The sequence below is a fragment of the Prionailurus viverrinus genome, chromosome D4 (assembly GCF_022837055.1).
Source record: "Prionailurus viverrinus isolate Anna chromosome D4, UM_Priviv_1.0, whole genome shotgun sequence".
In the NCBI taxonomy this organism is placed as follows: Eukaryota; Metazoa; Chordata; class Mammalia; order Carnivora; family Felidae; genus Prionailurus; species Prionailurus viverrinus.
The window spans coordinates 15,111,724-15,133,502 of NC_062573.1; the positions used below are offsets into that span (position 1 = coordinate 15,111,724).

General features: G+C 39.1%; 1 protein-coding gene across 2 annotated transcripts in view; it reads right to left on the bottom strand.

Annotated features, from left to right (window-relative positions):
- Positions 1-21,779, bottom strand: part of HSDL2 (hydroxysteroid dehydrogenase like 2) — a 68,958-nt gene that overhangs the window by 5,799 nt on the left and 41,380 nt on the right. For both annotated transcript variants that reach the window (XM_047830819.1, XM_047830818.1), the window contains exons 8-10: positions 21,046-21,117; positions 13,278-13,427; positions 8,959-9,087 (exon numbers count right to left, since the gene is read on the bottom strand). In XM_047830819.1, the coding sequence (XP_047686775.1) occupies positions 8,959-9,087; positions 13,278-13,427; positions 21,046-21,117 (351 nt within the window). The remainder of the gene's footprint in view (positions 1-8,958; positions 9,088-13,277; positions 13,428-21,045; positions 21,118-21,779) is intronic.

A 21,779-nucleotide genomic window follows, 5' to 3' on the forward strand; every position in this document is an offset into this window, starting at 1 on the left:
TTTAAATTAAAAAAAGAAAAAAATAAAGTGAACAATTCAGCATTTAAGTACAGTCACAGTGTTGTACAACCACCACCTCTATCTAGTCCCAGAACATTTCTATCACCCCAAAAGGAAACCTACATCCATTATGTATTCACAGTTCCCCTTCCTTCTAGGCCCTGGCAACCACCAATCAGCTTTCTGTCTCCATGGATTTACCTATTCCAGTGTATTATATAAAAGGATTCATGTAATATGTGATCTTTTGTGTCTGGCTTCTTTCACTTATTTAAGTTTTCAAGGTTCATCCACATTCTACAATGAATCAGTACTTCATTTCTTTTTATGGCTGAATAATATTTGTTTATCCATTCATCTGTTAATGGACATCTGGGTAGTTTCCAACTTTTGGCTACTGTGAATAGAGCTGATATGAACATGAGTATACACGTATTTGAGAGTCTACTTTCTTTTGAATATAGGCGTGGAAATGCTGGGTCATATGGTAATTCTTAGGGTTTTTTTTAATGTTTATTTATTTTTGAGAGAGAGAGAGACAGACAGAGCGTGAGTTTTGAGAGGAGGGACAGAGAGAGAGGAAGACACAGAATCCGAAGCAGGCTCCAGGTTCTGAGCTGTCAGCACAGAGTGCAACGTGGGGCTGGAACTCACAAACCGTGAGATCATGACCTGAACTGAAGTCGGACGCTCTACCAACTGAGCCACCCAGGCACCCCATATGGTAATTCTGTATTAATTTTACCCATACATCTATGGTCAACTAATCTTTAACAAGGTTGCCAAGACCATTCAATGGGAAAAGAATAGTCCATTTAACAAATGGTGCCGGGAAAACTGGATATCCACATGTAAGCAAATGAAGTTGGGCTCCTACTTCACACCATACATAAATATTAATTCAAAATGGATTGGAGGCCTTGGGGAGCCTACATGGCTCAGTCGGTTAAGCGTCCTACTTTGGCTCAGGTCACAATATCATGGTCTGTGAATTCAAGCCCCGCCTCAGGCTCAGTCCTGACAGCTGGAGCCTGCTTCAGATTCTGTGTCTCCCTGTTTCTCTGCCCCTACCCCGCTCGCGTTCTGTCTCTCTCTCTCAAATGAATAAAACATTTAAAAAAATGGATTGGAGGCTTAAATATGAGAGCTAAATCTAAAAACCCTCAGGGATGCTTGCGTGGCTCAGGCCTCAGGCATTTAAGTGACTAACGCATGGTTTCAGCTCAAGTCATGATCTCACAGTTTTTATGTTTGGGCCCTGTGTTGGGCTCTGTGCTGACAGCATGGAGCCTGCTTGGGATTCTCTGTCTCCCCCTCTCTGCCCATCCTCTGCTCATACTCTCTCTCTCTCAAAAATAAATAAACATTAAAAAAAAAAGTGAAAAGATAACTCCCCAAAATTGGGAGAACATATCTGCAAATAATGTATTTCAAAAACAATATCTTCTTTATACCTGGAATGTATAGAGAATACTTATGTTAAATAGAGAAAGTCTTTTTTTGTTGTTGCTTTTTTTTTAATGTTTGTTTGTTTTGAGAGACAGAGAGAGAGACAGAGAGAAAGAGCACTTGAGCAGGGGGAAGAGAGAGAGAGAAAGAGACAGAGAATCCCAAGCAGACTCCATGCTGTCAGTGCAGAGCCTGATGAGGGCTCAAACTCACAAACCACGAGATTATGACCTGAGCCAAAATCAAGAGTCAGATGCTGAACCGAATGAGCCACCCAGGTACCCCTGGAATATATAAAGAATCCTTAAAACGCTGTAAAAAAAAAAAAAAAAAAAAAAAAAGGGGGGGGTGCCTGGGTGGCTCAGTGGGTTGAATGTCTGACTCTTGATTTCGGCCCAGGTCATGATCCCTGGGTCATGGGATCGAGTCCCACATCAGGCTCTGTGCTGAGCATGGAGCCCGTTTAAGGTTCTCTTTCTCTCTCCCCCTACCCCTCTCCCCCACTTGTGTTCTCTCTCTCTCTAGGATGGAAAAAAATAATAATAAAAACCAACTAAAAAAAAAAAGACACCCAATTAAAATGTGCAAAGGACCTGAAGAGACATTTCTTCAAGGAAGATGAACATATAACCAATAAGCACATGAAAAAATGCTGAACATCATTAGTCATTAGGAAACTGCAAATCAAAACCACAACGTGGTATCACTTCACACCCACCAGGATGGCTATTAAAACAAAAACAAAAACAACAAGTGCTGGTAAGGGCAAGAATGCAAAGAAACAGAAGCCTTCATAACACTGCTAGTAGGAATGTAAATCGTACGGCTGCTGTGGAAAACAGTTTGGCAGTTCTTCAGAGAGTTAAACATAGAATTACCACATGACCCAGCAATACAAGAGAAATGAAAACGTGAGTCCACTCAGACACTTGGACACATATGTTTATAGCAGCATTACTCACAACAGCCAAACAGTAGAAACAACCCAAACGTCTGTTAACAGTGAAAGGATAAACTAGTTATGGCGTATCTCTATGATGGAATACTATTCAGTCATAAAAAGCAATGAAGTATTGATATAAGCTACAACTTAGATGAACCTTGAAAACATTATGCTAAGTAAAAGAAGCTACACACAAAGGTTACCTGTTGCGTGATCCCATTTATGTGAACTATCCAGAATAGGCAAATCCATAGAGAGCAAGAGAGAAAGCATTATTAGTGGTTGCTAGGAGATGGAGAAGGCTGGAATGAAAAGTGTTACTTAAATGGTATGGAGTGCACTGGGTGTTGTATGGAAACCAATTTGACAATAAATTTCATATATTGAAAAAAAAATAAAAAATAAAAAATAAATAAAAATAAATAAAACAAACAAAAAAAATGGTATGGAGTGTTCTTCTGGGGTGATGAATAAGCTTTGAAACTGAAGGGAAATGATGGTTGCACAGCATTGTGTATTCACTAAATTAAATGCCACTGAACTGTACACTTTAAAATGGTTAACTGTATGTCAAATGAATTTCATCTCCACTAAAGAAAAGAGAAAGTACTGATACGCGCTACATCAAGAATGAAATTTGAGGGGCACCTGTGTGGCTCAGTCGGTTAAGCATCCAACTTCAGCTCAGGTCATGATCTCACGGTTCGTGAGTTCGAGCCCTGTGTCGGGCTCTGTGCCGACAGCTTGGAGCCTGGAGTCTGTTTCGGATTCTGTGTCTCCCTCTCTCTCTGCCCCTCCCTGACTTGCACTCTGTCTCTCTCAAAAATAAATAAACATTAAAAAAAATTCTTTTTAAATTAAACTCAAACACATGCTAAAAGGAAAAACATGCTGAAAGAAGCCAGTCACAAGCAAATCAACATTATACTATTCTGTTCATATGAAAGTTCGGATTAGAAATCTATAGAGACAAAAAGTAGATTAGTGGTTGCTTAGGAGTGAAGGTAGGTAGATGGGGATATGGGGTTAACAGCTAATGGGTATGGGGTTTCTTTTTGAGGTGATGAAAATGTTCTGAAAGTAACTGTGGTGATGGTTGCAAATATCTGTGACTATGCTAAAAACTATTTAACTGTACACTTTAAATGGATGAATTGTACAGTATGTGCATTATTCCTCAATAAAGCTTTAAAAAATAAAAGCTATTGTTATATATAACAATAAATTGAATTAATAATTTAAAATTTTCCCACAAAAAATTCCAGGGCTAAATGGCTGCACTGGTTTTTCACAGGATATAAAATTAATACACAAAATTAATTATATTTATGTATAGTAGGAACAGATCATTCAAAAATAAAATTAAAGACAATAATTCCATTCACAACAGCATAAAGAAGAATGAAATACTTTGAAAAAAAAGCATGAACTGTAAAAGAAAGAAATGATGGATTAGACTTTATCAAAACTAACAAACTTTTGTAATTCAAAAGACACCATTAAGAAAATGAAAAGAAAACTCAGACTGAGAGAAAATATTGGCAAATCACATGCATCTAGAATTTATAAAAAAATTTTAACAACCTAACAATAAAATGATAAGTCAATTCAAAGACGAGCAAAAGTTTTGTTTTTTAATTTTTTTTTAATGTTTATTTATTTTGAGACAGAGAGAGACAGAGCATGAATGGGGGAGGGTCAGAGAGAGGGAGACACAGAATCTGAAGCAGGCTCCAGGCTCTGAGCTGTCAGCACAGAGCCCGACGTGGGGCTCAAACTCACGGACCGTGAAATCATGACCTGAGCCGAAGTCGGACACTTAACCGACTGAGCCACCCAGGCGCCCCTGCAAAAGTTCATCAAATGTATATATCCATTAAGCAGATGGAAAGATGCTCAACATTAAGAAAATACAAATTAAAGTCACAAAGATGTACCACCACACACTTACTAGAATGGCTATAGTATCAAAGACAGGGCCATGTGTAACAACACAGATAAACCTAAACATGGAAAGACAAATATGGATCTCACTTATATGTGGAACTCAGAAGCAGAGAATAAAATGGTGGTTGGCAGGGGTTGGGAGTAAGAGAAATAGGGAGATGTTGGTCAAAGAGTACAAACTTTCAGTTACAAGATGAATAATTCCTGGGGATCTAATGTATAGCATGATGACTACAGTTAATAAAACTGCATTGTATATGTGAAATTTGCTAAGAGTAGATCTAAGAGTAGATCTTTTTTATTTTTTTTTAAGTAGTCTTCACACCCAGTGTGAGCCCAATGCAGGGCTTAAACTCACGACCCTGAGATCAAGACCTGAGCTAAGATCAAGGGTTGGATGCTTACCTGTTGGGATGAGCACTGGGTGTTGTATGGAAACCAATCTGACAAGAAATTTCATATTAAAAAAAAAAGAAAAAAAGAGTTGGATGCTTAACCAACTAAGCCACCCTGGCACCCCACTAAGGGTAGATCTTAAGTGTTCTCACTACACACACAAGGAAGTTAACCATGTAAGATGATCAATGTGTTAATTAGCTTGATTATAGTAACTTAACAATGTGTGTGTGTGTATGTATATATAAAAAATCATGCTGTTTTATACCTTAAATAGTCTTTGTCAAGTATACCTCAATAAAGCTGTAAAAGAAAAAAAAGCCACTAATAAGTATTGGTGAGGATTTGGAGAAACTGGAGCCTTCACACATTGCTAATGAGAATGTAAAATTGGTGCAGCTACTTTAGCAAACAGTCTGGTAGTTTTTGAAAAAGTTTTATATACAGAAACTTTAACAGTTTCACTCTTAGGAATCTATCTAAGAGAAATGAAAATATATATCCACCCAAATACATGTATGACAATATTTGGAGCAGCATTATTCACAAAAGGCAAAAACTTGAAGTAACCCAAATGTCCACCAGCTGGTGAGCAGACAAATAATATGTAGTACAGCCATACAGCAGAATGTTATTCAGCAATAAAAAGGAACTGAACTATTGATAAATACTATGACATGAATGGATGAATCTCAAAAGCCTTATGGTAAGTGAAATAAGCCAGATACAAAAGGCTATATATACTGTTTGATTTCATTTAATATCTAGAAACAGCAAATCTGTAGAGACAGAAAGCAAATCAGTAGTTGGCTAGCTGGGAGTAAAAATGGGGACTGACTACAAAGAGACATGAGAGAATTTTCTGGGGTGATGAAAATGTTCTCAAACTGGATTGTTAATGATGGTTGTACAGCTCTATGAATCTACTAAAAACTACGTACTACACTCATACTGGGTGGACTTAATGATATATAAATTATATTTCAATAATACTGTTTATAAAAATAACTTTTAAAAAATTGCTAGTAAGCACAATATCCTATATAGAATCTCTCTTCCCATATATTAATCAGGTAATCCTGTACAATTTATTTCCTTTCTATTATAATGTTTTACCATACAGTGGCCTCTACTGGCCAAAAGGAGAGATTTTGATTAGTTGCTTAAAAATCACTAGTTGCTTAAAGTTTTTATATTTATAATGTATCTGCTATATAAATTAGGTCAGGAATGGCTATGGTTTCTTAAAAGAGAAACCATATTAAGATATAAGGGCTGGGGCACCTGGGTGGCTCAGTGGGTTAAGCATCCAACTTCAGCTCAGGTCATGATCTCACAGTTCACAAGTTCAAGCCCCTCCTCCAGCTCTCTGCTGTCAACACAGAGCCCACTTTGGATCCTCTGTCTCTCTCTGCCCCTCCCCTGTTGTTCCCCCCCAACCAACTAAATAAATAAACAAACAAACAAACAAACAAACAAACTTACAAAACCAAAGATATAAGGTCTAAATTGTGCCCAAAGGAAAGCAGATGGGATAGAGTAGGAATGAAAGGACATAAGAAGCAGAAGCAAACTCACTGTTGCTATAAAAAGAAACCTTGTAAGAATACTTTTTTTTTTAACTTATTTATCTGACTGATCTTTCCTAGTCAATCCAAAGACACATTCACAGAAAGATAAATGGAAAGCCCATTATTACAGGTTTATGATACATAAATAAAATGTAAATTAAAGTCGCCGCCTGACTTTCACCTTTGGAAGGCAGAGTAACATGATGATTAAAAGAGCATGAGTAAAGAGTTAGCCTGGATTCAAATTTCGGCTTCAACATTTCCTCACTTTGTGACTTTGGGTTTATTATTTAATTCATCAATGCCTCAGTCTCCATTTTTATAAAATGGAGAAAATATTTTATCTCAAAGCATTTTTCAGAGTATTGCTCATCTCATAGTAACGATACAATGCATATAATGCATATAATTATTGTTATTTAAATTTAGAAATCGACAGTAAATTTTTTTTTAATTTTTTTTTAACATTTATTTATTTTTGAAACAGAGAGAGACAGAGCATGAATGGGGGAGGGTCAGAGAGAGAGGGAGACACAGAATCCGAAACAGGCTCCAGGCTCTGAGCTGTCAGCCCACAGCCCTATGCGGGGCTCGAACTCACGGACTGCAAGATCATGACCTGAGCCGAAGTCGGACACCCAATTGACTGAGCCACCCAGGGGCCCCGATAGTAAATTTTTAAATGATCTTTAAGTTCAAAATATTACTTATTTATAAGATGCAAATTTGCCAACATTTACTGATCATCTAGTATGTACAAAGCACTTTAAGTTTTATAAGGAAATAGCTGTTGGAATACTAAAATACTAAAAACACTATTGAAAATGACTAAAGAGAGGGGTGCCTGGGTGGCTCAGTCGGTTAAGCGTCCGACTTCGGCTCAGGTCATGATCTCACGGTTTGTCAGTTCGAGCTCCATGGCAGGCTCTGTGCTGACATCTCAGAGCCTGGAGTCTGATTCAGATTCTGTATCTCCCTCTCTGTCTGCCCCTCCCCCACTCGTACTCTCTCTCAAAAATAAATATTTAAAAAAATAAAAATAAATAAAAGAAAATGACCAAAGACATAACTATTCATTAACACTGAAAGATGTTATATTAGTGAAAAAGATTACCAAACAGGAGTAGTGCTATAATCCTGTTTTTATAAGCACATATGTTATTTTTGAAAAACACAATTTTTCTTTAAATGTTTATTTATTTTTGAGAGAGACAGAGACAGAATGCAAGTGGGTTAGGGGCAGAGAGAGAGGGAGATGCAGAATCCGCAGCAGGCTCCAGGCTCCGAGCTGTCAGCACAGAACCCAACACGGGGCTCTAACTCACGAGCTGTGAGATCATGACCTGAGCCAAAGTCAGATGCTCAACCGACTGAGCCACCCAGGCACCCCGAAAAACACGATTTTTAAAAAAATGTTTATTTATTTATTTTTGAGAGAGTGAGAGACAGCAAGTGCAAAGCGGGGGGAAGGCAGAGAGAGACACAGAATGTGACGCATGCTCCAGGCTCTGACCTGTCAGCACAGAGCCAGATGCAGGGCTTGAACTCACGAACTGAGACATCATGACCTGAGCTGAAGTTGGATGCTTAACGAACTGAAACACCCAGGGGACCCATGTGTGAGTATTTATATACTCACTCACAGAAATATATATGACTCTAAATCAAAATCGACTGATGGTCATTTCTTAGTAGTGTGATAAAGAAGTATTTTTATTTTGCTTTTTCTTAAGTGTATTTTCTGATTTTTGTACCATGGATATTTACTACTACTGTAAAAAAAAAAAAAAAAAGGAAAAGTTGAAGGGACCTCAACCATTAGTAACACACACAGGTTGGCTCATAAAGTATGTAGGCCATTAGCACCCTGGATTGGAGATGGAAAGCAAGACCTAGAAGGTACGGAGTATGCACTGTGATCTTCAATTTATGAAGATTAAAACAGAGCAAAGAATGAATAACACTTATAGATCATTAAGTGAATCTTTTTGATTAGAATGTTGTAACGGTTTAAAGTGTTGTTTCTAAAAAATACATGTGATAATTACTGTTTGGAGTAGCGTTCTAAGAGTAGAAAATTGAAAAAATACCCTTAAAGTTTTCTGGCACAGTTAAGAGGTACACGAGCAGAGTAGAAAACTACGAAGAAGATTCTCCTGGTTAGGGATGCCACAGAAAGCAGGCTCATGGGGCCATGGGAGAGGGCCACTGTTTCCTATTACAGTCACGGCAAGATTGAAATATGACCTTACTCTCAACAAATGGGCTGCAGCTGAGTGCAGCACCTTTGGTGTCCCAGGTGTTCTCGGAAAGGGTTTCTTAGTTCAACTAGTACAAATAAAGCCCACCTACAAGTCCTCTTGAATTACGTCTCTGTTCCTAATATTATCTTTGGGCTTCTCAGCCATGAAAAAAGGAAATTCTGACTTCTACTTCCCACTTGTTGGCTGAAGTAGAAGGGGCAGGAGAGGTTAGTCGTAAGAGTAGGTACCAAACAGTAAGAATCACCTTCTGCAGACTATGTGCTCTTCAACATCAATAGTCGCTAAGGGTCTGCAGCTACAAAAACAAGTCTTGATTATTTGGAAAGGAATCAAGTTGGAACTAAAGTCTCCTTAAACACTCAGTAAATTCATAAAATTGAAAACTCACCTGAAAACATTTTTACAAAATCATCAGTAGACATACTCATCACCACATCTGCCTGATGAGAGGGCTCTCCATATCCAACGTTTCCACCTTTGCTTTTAAGATCAAGAAACCACATTCCACCATCTTCACCTACACAAAATATAAAGATGTAGAAATAAATGCCAAAGTAGCCCTGTTCTTCTTAAACTTAATAACTGCTACAGTTAAAATAAATGCTCTTTTCCAGGTTAAAACCCTCAAGCCTCTATCAAATTCAGCAAATATCCATTAAGTACTCACATGCCAGGCACTAGGTTAGGCTCTGAATACTCTGCAGTAACATGGTTCTTACACAAGAAGAAGTGGAAGGTTAATGTGGAGTCAGGCAAGACCAGCGGAAGGTGATATTTAAAAGTCAGGTAAGTGGGTGCCTAGGTGGCTCAGTCAGTTAAGTATCCAGCTCAGGTCATGATCTCACAGTTCATGAGATCGAGCCCTGTGTCAGGCTCCATGCTGAGTGTGGAGCCTGCTTGGGATTCTCTCTCTCCCTCTCTCTCCACCCCTCCACCTGGTTATGCTTTCTCTCTCTCAAAGTAAATAAGTAAACACTTTAAAATGAGTAAGAGTCAGGTAAGAATTAGCTAGATAAGGAACTGAAAAACGTATACTGTAACTGAAGGCAGAAAGAGAATGAAGAGTGGCATCAGATGAGCTCATGAAGTGGTCCAGATGCAGGGGGGGGCAGTGAGCCATGTAAAAGATTCACTGACTTCATCCTAAAGGGATAGGCTACGGAAGGAGAATGACATAAGGCTGGTATTTTCAATAAATCACCCTAAAAGCAGTGCAGAGAATATACCGGAGAGGGATGAAGAGGATGCAAAAGGCAAGTTAGGATGGTGTTGGGGTAGTTTGGGAACTTGAGGATGTATGCCTGGACCAGAACTGTGACAAAGGGAATATGGGAAAGTAGGCTTATTTGAGAATTTCAAATAAGAAACACAAGACTGGGTAAATGAATATGATGAGGAAAGGTATGGAGAGTGCATAAAAATGATTTGCTAATTTTTGGCTCAGGATACTGGGTAAAACTGGTGTATTTTTTACTGAGAGACAACTACTGAAGAAAAACAGATTGAATAGGTAGTGTCTGAGGCAGGTGTTGGGAATGGTGTGCTGTTTTAGGCATTTTCAGATTGTTGAGGCGTTTTTGTGACAGCCAAGGGAAAATGTCAAATGAAGTCTGACTAGCCTAGAAATATAGATACATAAATAATCATTTCCTCTTTTTTTTTAATGTTTATTTTTTGAGAGAGAGAGAGAGAGACAGAGAGAGAGAGTGAGTATGGGGGAGGGGCAGAGAGAGAGAGGGAGACACAGAGTCCGAAGCAGGCTCCAGGCTCCAAGCTGCCAGCACTGAGCCCGATGCGGGGCTCGAACTCACAAGCTGTGAGATCATGACCTGAGCCGAAGTCAGACGCCCAACTGACTGAGCCACCCAGGCTCCCCTGAGTAATCATTTCCTATGGTCATTGAAGCCATTTGAGTGACTGAGGTTTTCTAGGGCAAGTCTGTAACTGACAACGATGATTACAGACAGAGGAAGGAAGCGAGGAGAGGGGCTATCAGCAAAGTCAAGGGAGTATTTCCAGAAGGAAAGAGTGGTCAACAGTTTCAGATGCTGTAGAGTGGTGACAAGATAAGAATGAATGACAAAGGCCCACTGACGATATAGAAGTCACTGAGGACTTTGGTGACAGCAAATTCAATGGAATGGAGAAATATACCAGAGCAGAGTGAAGTGCACATGGAAATAAGTTTGGCTCTTAAAAGGGAGAAGAATGGTGGAGGCAGAAGTGGGGCTGGGGGTTGTGCTTTGATTTGAAGATGGTATGGACTTTGAGAATGTTAAAATACCACCAGAGAGTAGGCTGTAGGATGAGCAGGTCAGAGAGAGGGCATAATTACCAGCACAATGTCCCTAAGGAGGCCACAGGACATGGGATCTACAGCTTTGCTACTCAAAGTGTGATCTGTGGGGGTGCCTATGTGGCTCAGTGGTTAAGCATCCGACTTCGGCTCAGGTCATGATCTCGCGGTCCATGGGTTCGAGCCCCGTGTCAGGCTCTGTGCTGACAGCTCAGAGCCTGCTTCAGATTCTGTGTTTCCCTCTCTCTCTCCCTTTCCCCCATTTGTGCACGCTCTCTCTGTCTCATAAATAAACATTAAAAAAAAGAAGAAAAGAAATGCAGAATTCAGACTCTGCTGGAGACAGGCTAAATCAGATTCTGCATGTTAACATGATCCCAGGTGATCAATATGAACATAAAAGCTTGAGATGCATGAATCTAGAGATGAACTCTGTTCTACTGGGAAGGAAGAAAGAATGATGCTCATAATGGCTGATTTGATATCAGATGGCAGGAAGCTGAAGCAATTTGTCTGCAAGTTTCTATTATCTCTGTTAAAGAGGAGGTGGGATTATCTGCTGACACTGGCAGGGATGTGGTGAAGGGAGAACTGGGAGATTTGTGGAACACTGAGAAGGTTAAAAATAATTACTGTAGTGCTTTCAAAATAGCCTAACTTATGGAAAGAGCCTAAATATCTATCAACTGAATGGATCTATCAATGGATAAAGAAGATGTGGTTTACATATACAATGGAATATTACTTGGCAATGAGAAAGAATGAAGTGATGCCATTTGCAGCAACGTGGATGGAACTGGAGAGTATTATGCTAAATGAAGTAAGTCAGCCAAAGAAAGACAGATATCATGTTTTCACTCCTATGTGGAACTTGAGAAACTTTAAGAGAAGACCACGGGGGAAGAGAAGGGAAAAAAAGTTACAAACAGAGAGGGAGAGAAGCAAACCATAAGAAACTCTTAAATAAAGAGAACTGAGGGTTGATGGCAGCAGAGCAGGGGAGAGAGGAAAATGGGTGATGGGCACCGAGGAGGGCACTTGTTGGGATGAGCACTGGGTGTTGTATGTTAGTGATGAATCACGGGAATCTACCCCCAACACCAACAGCACACTGTATACACTGTATATTAGCCACCTTGACAATAAATTATATTAAAAAAAGTTAGAAAAAAATAAAATAAAAATAAAATAAAATAATTACTGTGAAAAAGGAGGCAGTAAGCTTGACTACAGAAAGAGAATTCTCAGGCACTGCTTAGACCCCAGCTGAAGAAGGGCAATGATGAATTTCTTTACTTTTTTTTTAAAGAACTTTTTTTTTTATATGTTTATTAATTTTGAGGGAGAGACAGAGAGCCCACACGTGTAGGGGAGGGGCACAGAGACAGGGAAAGAGAGAATCCAAGCTCTGACAGTGCAGAGCCTGATGGGGGGGCTTGATCTCATGATCTGTAACATCATGACCTGAGCTGAAATCAAGAGTCAGATGCTTAACTGACTGAGCCACCCAGGTGCCCCAGTGATGAATTTCTACTGGTACAGATCCACTGGGTGGTGTGATGGGTTTTTTCCATTTCTCCAGGAGGACTTGGCAGCCTGGGTGCAACTGTGGGACAGTCACATAACGTGACTCATCCAGGATTAGGCTTTTGACAGATGGTGACATAAGCACAAAAAGTTCAGGAAATTTAGGATACAGGCAAGAGAGTGATTAAAGCAATGGACCATGGGTTCTAAAGGGTAAAAAGGAAGAAGAGATGAAACAGGGGAGGCAAAGGATAAAAGAACTGATAATGTCAAAGTTTGCATTCAATGGGACTAAAGTAGCTAGTTCTCAAAACTATCATTAATGTGTTAATACTATGTTGAGAAGAAAACTACTGAGAAATTTGAAAAAACTGACTACATGTAGACTGACCTAAATAATTCCAAAGATAAAAATGGTAAGGTGCTACAGCTAATGATAAATTACTGTATCATACTGCCTGTCATGATCCACATGCCCTCCTAAACAGGATTTTCTCTCAATTACATATGCCAAAAATGTATTTAACACTGACAGTATAGGTAACGAAATTTTATGTTTATTTATTTTTGAGAGAGAGAGAGAAAGAGTACAGTTGGGGAGGGGCAGAGAGAGAGGGAGACACAGAATCTGAAGCAGGCTCCAGGCTCTGAGGTGGCAGCACAGAGACTGACTCGGAGCTCGAACTCACGGTTTGCCAAAGTCAGACGCTTAACCAACTGAGCCACCCAGGCACCCTGCTATTCTTGAATGTCTACATTCTAGGGTTAAGGGTTCTGGATACAGCCAACTATCAAGGTGATTACTACTGGAGGCTGATTTTCTGCCAAGGGACATACCCTACTTTGTTTCACAAAAGTGCCAAATTACTAGATATGATTTTTACCTGAGAGTTCAAACTGATAGATTGCTTGAGTGGCTTGAACGATGTCATCAGTGAGAGAGTCCTTAACAATTCTAAATGTTTCTTCCACAGCTCCAGAACGTGGTTTTGGTGGTGGCTGTGGCTTCTCTTCTTTGAGTTCCGGAACAGCACCTATAAAACATTATTGATATAAATGTCTTTAAAGCCTAGGCAGTGTAAGGCCCCACACAGAATTAATTAATTAGCAAAAGAGACTTGCCACCAATTAGACCTGTTTGACCAAAATGACTTTAAATATATTTGGTGACAAAGTGTTAAGTCAACCTGATGAAATAATATCCAAATACATCAGTTACACATCAGTTGGTTTATACTCTCCAGGTAAAAGGCTGACTCTCAGATTACGTTGAAAAAAACCAAACCATTACTAAACAATAGTGTTTTTTGTTTTTTTGGGTTTTTTTAAGGGACCTAAACAAACTTTTGGGAGTTTTAGGAGTAATAATCACTCCTTTATCATCCGCTCCAAGTTCTAAAACCAAATGAGAAAAGACACTAGAGTAAGTACCATGGAGATCAGAACATCAACCATGTAAACAGCAGAGCTGAACTAGAGATTGTAGCTTGAATTAACAGCCAAGTGAACTTCCTAGTAACTTTGCTTCTAAATTTGACTTAGTTCCTTCACCCCTGGATTGAACTTGCCTCCTCCCATCAGGGCTTAGAAATGCCTCTAAAAGTACAGGTCATGTGAAAACCGGGGACAACCTGCTCAGACAGAAAGAACTTTCACAAGAGTCTAAACCACACAAAATTAGTTCCTCTTCCAGTTTCATCAGACTGGTCCCCCCCATTGGATAAAGATGGAGATCAGACTACAAGCCTCATGAAAGCCCCCCCTGCCTAGAAATATAAGGCCAGGGGAATGGATGTTATAGTGTTTTTAAACTTGTATCCATGTAACCCATTGGCCGTAACCATTCAGCGTATAACGAGCCAGTAGATGTGCAGTCCATAGGACTGTTCAATTGCCATAGCATGAAGCTGTCCTCCAAAACCAACCTCTATTCCTTTATTTTTCCTCCTGGAATCACTTGTGGGCAGTTTAGCAGTTGCCCCCAGAAACAGGTGAAAACAATTCATTAATTAAATTAATTCCAAGGCCAATCTGTGCTCTAGGCTAAAAATGAACTCTCCATCTACTTCCCGACTCAAATTACACCGAGCCATATAATTCACCAAAGGTTATTAAATGAAATATAATTGGCAGCACAAAAATACTCCATAGTACAACAGAAGCAATATAAAAGTATCCCAAATTTGCTGGATATAGATTACCCTCCACTATAATGATTCCAGAGACAAAAACACCCAAACAAATAAACAAGAAAATCCTTCTCTTCTTACAAGTTAAAATCCAAACAGATATTAAAGATGAAATCCTCAAGATCCAATGGAGCAAAGATACACACTTTTAAATAAACTTTTAGTTTCTTACTAGTTTTAAATTCATTAGAGAGTGCACCTCTTTATTGCCTACACCCATGGCAAACAACTCCGACTGCCTTGCCCTTGCTTTTTATTCATGGATAACATGCATGAATAATGATCGTAAGTATATAGCTCAAAAAGTTACCAGAGGGGTTGGGGGATGTGTAAAAAGGGGTGAAGGGGAGTAAGAGGCATAGGCTTTCAGTTATGGAATGAGTAAGTCATGGGGATAAAAGGTATGGCACAGGAAATACAGTCAGTGGTATTGTAGTAATGTTGTATGGTGACAGATGGTAGCTACACTTGTGATATGCACAGCATAAGATATAGACCTGTGGAATCACTATGAAACAAATGTAATATTCTGTGTCAACTAAACTTCAATAATTTTTTAAAACTTATCAATAAGTGGATATACTGTGTCATCATCACCTAGGTCAAGAAAGAAGATAGGGGCGCCTGGGTGGCTCAGTCGGTTAAGCATACGACTTCAGCTCAGGTCATGATCTCACAGTTCATGGGTTCGAGCCCTGTGTCGGGCTCTGTGCTGACAGCTCAGAGCCTGGAGCCTGCTTCAGATTCTGTGTCTCCTTTTCTCTCTGCCCCTTCCCACTCACGCTTTGTCTCACTGTTTCTCAAAAATAAATAAATGTAAAAAAAAAAATTTTAAAAGAAAGAAGATATGACAAGTCCCCCAGAAGCCTGTGGTGGCAGACTGTAGCAAAAACTTTAGTGTAGCCCCAAAAGACATTTGCCAAGTGATAAATTGCATAATTTGATCATCTGGACTATTTAGACATGGCATGATGACTTTGCCCAAGAGAATAAAACTTCAGGAGACAAAAAACAAATCAGTAATATATTTGAAAGGTACAATCAGTAGACTACAAATATGTAAGCTTTAATGAGCAACAACATTTTGGTTACTTAAAAAAAAAAGAGGGCGGTGCAAAAACAGATACTCAGATCAATGGTACAGAATAGAGAACCCAGAAATGGTCCCACAAACGTATGGCCAACTAATCTTTGACAAAGCAGGGAAGAATATCCAATGGAATAAAGACAGTCTCTTTAGCAAGTGGTGATGGGAAAACTGGACAGCGACATGAACCTGGACCACTTTCTTACACCATACACAAAAATAAACTCAAAATGGATGAAAGACATAAATGTAAGACAGGAAGCCATCAAAATCCTCGAGGAGAAAGCAGGCAAAAACCTCTTTGACCTTGGCCATGGCAACTTCTTACTCAACACGTCTCCAGAGGCAAGGAAAACAAAAGCAAACTACTGGGACCTCATCAAAATAAAAAGCTTCTGCACAGCAAAGGAAACAATCAGCAAAACTAAAAGGCAACCGACAGAATGGGAGAAGGTATTTGCAAATGACATATCAGATAAAGGGTTAATATCCAAAATCTATAAAGAACTTCTCAAACTCAACACCCAAAAAACAAATAATCCAGTGAAGACATGAGCGAAAGACATGAATAGACACTTCTCCAAAGAAGATATCCAGATGGCCAACCAAGACATGAAAAAATGCTCTACATTGCTCATCATAAGGGAAATACAAATCACAACCACAATGAGATACCACCTCACCCCCGTCAGAATGGCTAATATAGGGGTGCCTGGGTGGCTCAGTTGGTTAAGCGTCCGACTTCGGCTCAGGTCATGATCTCACAGTTCGTGAGTTCAAGCCCCGCGTCGGGCTCTGGGCTGACAGCTCAGAGCCTGGAGCCTGTTTCAGATTCTGTGTCTCCCTCTCTCTCTCTGACCCTCTCCCGTTCATGCTCTGTCTCTCTCTGTCTCAAAAATAAATAAACATTAAAAAAAAAAAAAAAAGAATGGTTAATATCAACAACTCAGGGAACAATAGATGTTGGCAAAGATGCAGACAGAGAGGATCTCTTTTGCATTGCTGGTAGGAATGCAAACTGGTGCAGCCACTCTGGAAAACACTATAGAGGTTCCTCAAAAAATTAAACATAGAACTACCTTATGACCCAGCAATTGTACTATTAGGTATTTATACAAGGGATACAGGTGTGCTGTTTTGAAGGGACACATGCACCCCCATGTTTATAGCAGCACTATCAACAAAAGCCAAAGTATGGAAAGAGCCCAAATGCCCATTGATGGATGAATGGATAAAGAAGATGTGGTATACATATACGATGGAGTATTACTCGTCAATCAAAAAAAATGAAATCTTGCCATTTGCAACTACGTGGATGGAACTGGAGGGTATTATGCTAAGTGAAATTAGTCAGAGAAAGATAAAAATCATATGACTTCACTCATATGTGGACTTTAAGATACAAAATAGATGAACCTAAGGGAAGCAAAGCAAAAATAATATAAAAACAGGGAGGGGGACAAAAACATAAGAGACTCTTAAATATGGAGAACAAACAGAGGGTTACTGGAGGGGTTGTGGGAGGGGGGAATGGGCTAAATGGGTAAGGGGCATTAAGGAATCTACTCCTGATCATTGTTGTGTTATGTGCTAACTAATTTGGATGTAAATTAAAAAGATAAATTAAATTAAAAAAAAAAAAGAGGGGTGACCAGCTGGCTCAGTTGGTGGAGCATGTGACTCTTCATATCAAGGTCGTGAGTTCAAGTCCCACGCTGGGTGTGGAGATTACTTTAAAAATAAAACCTTAAAAAAAAAAAAAAAAGATAATGGCTAGCAGCCCCCATCATACCCTAACTCCATACTTACATAAACATGTAAAAAAATTACTAAACATCACCCAGACTCACAAACAATCACTGTCAGAATCTAGGAACAAATGTTCAATAATTCTAAGGTAGACAGAGTCAGCCTAAGAAACACGGAACTGCCTGTGCTTTGCCTCATGAAAGATCTCAGAGAAAGAATAGCTCTACTAACCTAAACAAAGAAGACAGGTTTTCATATTTTTAAACCACTGGACCAGACTCTGGGCTTGTTTCAACTAGAAGACTAGGATCTGTACCTCTGTTCTACAATGCTGCCTTTTAAGAACACCTCCATCTTTTAAATCCAATTTCAAAGCTTGTAGCTCCCAAATATCAGAGGAGCAGACAGTAGGGGGAGCCCTTGTAGTGAGGCACCCTGGGAAGTACACGCCCCAAAGCAATACTGATAAAAATGGGGAGGGAAGAACCTTGAGAGCAGGGCATGAAGGGGACAGTAGGAGGTAAAAGAAGTTCCCATGTCAGCCTTGCACACAGGCACTAGCTATGTGCCTAACAGGTACCACAACAGAAACTATAGCTCTGAGAATGCAATTCTACCAGAAGGACAAGGAATGAAGCCAGAAGCAATCTATACATCCCTGTCATTTGACTCTACTAGCTCTAGAGATATTTCCTAATATGAAGATAAATTAGCAGTGGGGAAAAATAACCTGGTGCCTATGAGAAACAACATACCACAAGGGTAATGGAAAATTATTCTGAAGAGAAAAAAAATCTACCTCTAAAAATAATTTACTATGAAACCCACAAAAATTCCTCCACATGAAAACTATATGAAACGAGGGCACAAAGTCATATATAACTGGCTGGAATGAAAAGACAATGGAATAAAATGGACAAGGAAAGAGGGAACATGAGAAATGAAACATAATAAAATTAAAATAAACATTACAGGCCAAAGGGAACAGAGATGAAAGTGTCAAAAGTCTTTTTTTTTAATGTTTGTTTATTTTGAGAGAAAGCGAGAGCGCAAGTGTGCGTGCAAGCAGGGGAGGGGCAGAGAGCGAGAGCGAGAATCCCAAGCAGGCTCTGCACTGTCAGCACAGAGCCCAATGTGGGGCTCCATCTCACAACTGTGAGATCATCACCTGAGCCAATATTGAGTTGGATGCTTAATGAACTAAGCCACTCAAGTGCCCCAAAAGTCTTTGTTTTTTAAAGTAGGCTCCACGCCCAATGTGGGGCTTGAACTCCAACCCCAAGATGAAGAGTCGCATGCTCTACCAACCAAGCCAGCCAGGTGCCCCATCAAAAGTCTTATTGGTAATTTACAGTACAAACTTGAGCAGGTATCCCAGAATGCAGAAGGAAAGAACAGTAAGATAGAAATAATAAAAGATGGTGACAACTACAGGTGAAAGGAAGAGGACAGCAGCTAAGAATAAGTATTTCTGAGGAGAATCCAGAGCAACCGGAACAGAAGCAATAAAAAGTGTAACTAAAGAAAAAAAAAAAAACAAAAATAAACTGAACAGACAAAAAAGACTATGGGTTCCCTGTGTTGTAATGGGAGGAGGGAGATCAATGAAGAAATGACAGTATTGCTTTTAATATGAGAAAAAACACTTAAAATTATGAACATAATCTACAATATACTTCATAATTACAAATACACTATATAAAACAAATATACATAGCACAAATAACCAGAAAGGGTACAATCAAACGTTAATAGAAAGGTGAGCTGCTCCCCCTTGGGAAATAAGGGATACACACTGACCTCTGAGAGAGAGGATGTGGATAGGGACTAACCAATCACCTGAAAGATGTTAGATTCTAAGCCAGATATACTGGACTAAATGAATATATTAAGGTATCTACAGCAAATGTTGAGTACAATTGCAGTAGACTGAACAAGGAAGAAGAGGGAATAAAAAAAGAGAGCTACAGTAGCAAACCCTCTCTCCAGCAGCATATGGGGAAGAAAAGCTTCAGCCAAAGGAATTTGAGTATTGTGACCTCAAGGCTGAGGGCATCCCTCATGTGAAGATGATATATGGATTGTAGTCAATGTACGTGACACATTCTGATCCCATAGGCAAAATCATTCCTATCGAAATTTGATGCCAGTAAACATTTATCTTACATTTTACTCATCTAACCTCCCTTGTTCTGATTCCACGGTCATGAAACAACCTTCTGATCGTGATTCTGTTCCCTATGTAATTAGGACCCAAGGGAGAGAATGGGCTGATCATAGCAACTGTATGCCTAGTCCATGAGATGGCAACTCATTATAAATTAATAAGTTGGATTACTGGGGGGAAAACATGCTAATTTAAAGGACTTTAAGTATTCAGGAGTTAGAAAAGCAATTTAAATTTACTGGTTAAAGTTACAGGCTTAGCAATCAGAGAAATACAAATTTAAATCCTGGCTCTGCCACCTGCCATGATCTCAGATGTAAAATGAAGATAATAATACTTGTCTTGCAGGCTCGTGTTAACTGTGACAATGCATACAAAGCACCTGGCTTAGTGTTTGATGCACAGTAGTGCCCAATAAAAATGTGCTGAAAAACAAAATGAATATACATGATCGTAAGTGGTTCTTATTATTTAAACTTGGAATTTAGAGAAGCTCAGATCCAATGTTAGGGTGCTGCACAAAAATCAGGATTTTGCTCTTGCCTGGCCTTAAGCCTAGACTCTTTTCAGACTTTGATGTGTTTTCAAGTTTTCCATGCTACAAATGAAAAGTTGCCATTTTTATTAAGTAATTTTTAAAACTATCTCCAAAAATTTAGACAAAGATAAGGTAAAGGTAGAAAAGATTAAGCCAGAAAAAAGGTGGCACTAAAATGCACTGCGGTATAAGATTCTATAAATTTGCTATAAAGGTATAGAGGAAATTTGTTCTTAAATTTTCTAGCAGCCATCTAAAGAATCTGTGATCACTTAGGAGATTCACACTGTCTGTGAGATAAAATAAGGTAAGGGCCCAGGAGAAGCACAGCCATTCTTGTTAATAAACCATGAGAGAAATTCTTCTCATGGGTATTTGTTAAACAGTGTTTCTTCTGAAATCTTTCAGTAAGCTAGTGACACAATGCGAGAACACAAAAACTAAAATGTAAACTCTGGACCAATTAAGGGAGGCTATTGTTTCTGAATTATAAAAGCAAAATAAAGTAAAACCAAAATCTCCTTTGAAGTGAATTTCTCCAATAAAGCAGTCACACAGCACAAACTCTGAGAATGCTGTTAGGTATACTTTGATGTGACACATTTTTCCTCAAAATAAAATAACACATCAACATGAAATACCTAAACACAGTGCCAAGGAAAAGAAATAAAAATCTTAAAAAAGGGTCTGTTTTCTTTTTAAGATTTTTTTTTTTTGAGTCAAATGAAAAGCATATATTAAGAACTTCTTACTGGTGGAAGGAAAAGACAACCTTCTTGAATTAACAAGACCACATATTACTGTCTAGTTTAAATTACAATGGATCAAAAGCAGAAGGCAGCAATGTCCAATTTTATATTCTGAAAGAAATATGTAAGTTAGTATCTTTATTTTCCTACACAAAGTATGGTCTACATCTTACCACGTGATTCCACTTTCTTGATAATTGTATCTGGGTGTTCATCTAAGAAGAAATCTGGTAACAAAGGATGGCCTGAAAAATGACCCCAAAAATAATCAGGTTACTAAGACAACTTAAATATATTAAGACTCCTAACACCTGTTTAATGAACATTATATCTGTTTTTATTGTAATAATCATTCTTGTGCAATGGAAAAGACTCCCATGAGAACTGTTAAACTACTTGACTTTCACAAAGCTAAAATACTTTTCCCATAACCCAGTTATCCTCCTCTCCAATGGCAAATTTCATCACTAAGATCCAAACAGAGTCACCTGTTACATTAAGCTCCTAGCTGCCCTCCCAGGAGGCTCTGCCCCCTTCTCATCTATCCATGCAACCCTTCTGTCCTACATCCCTCCGAAGTACTCAGGACTCATTTCTTACCTAGCCCCCTGAGAAAAGGGGGTTCCTTATTAAGAAACTTGTTTCCCATCTCTGTCTCTGTCTCTCCCTCTCAGAAGATTAAGAACACTGGAGGTCAGGAAGGCATTGGTCTTTATTATATCCTAATACTTATCATAGTACGTATTCATCTTAAGCTCTCAACACTTGATAGGATTTTTTTTAATGTTTATTTATTTTTGAGAGAGGGAGCGTGAGCTGGGTAGGGACAGAGAGAGAGGGGGATAGAGGATCCGAAGCAGGCTCTGTGGTGACAGCAGACAGCCCGATGTGGGGCTTGAAATCACAA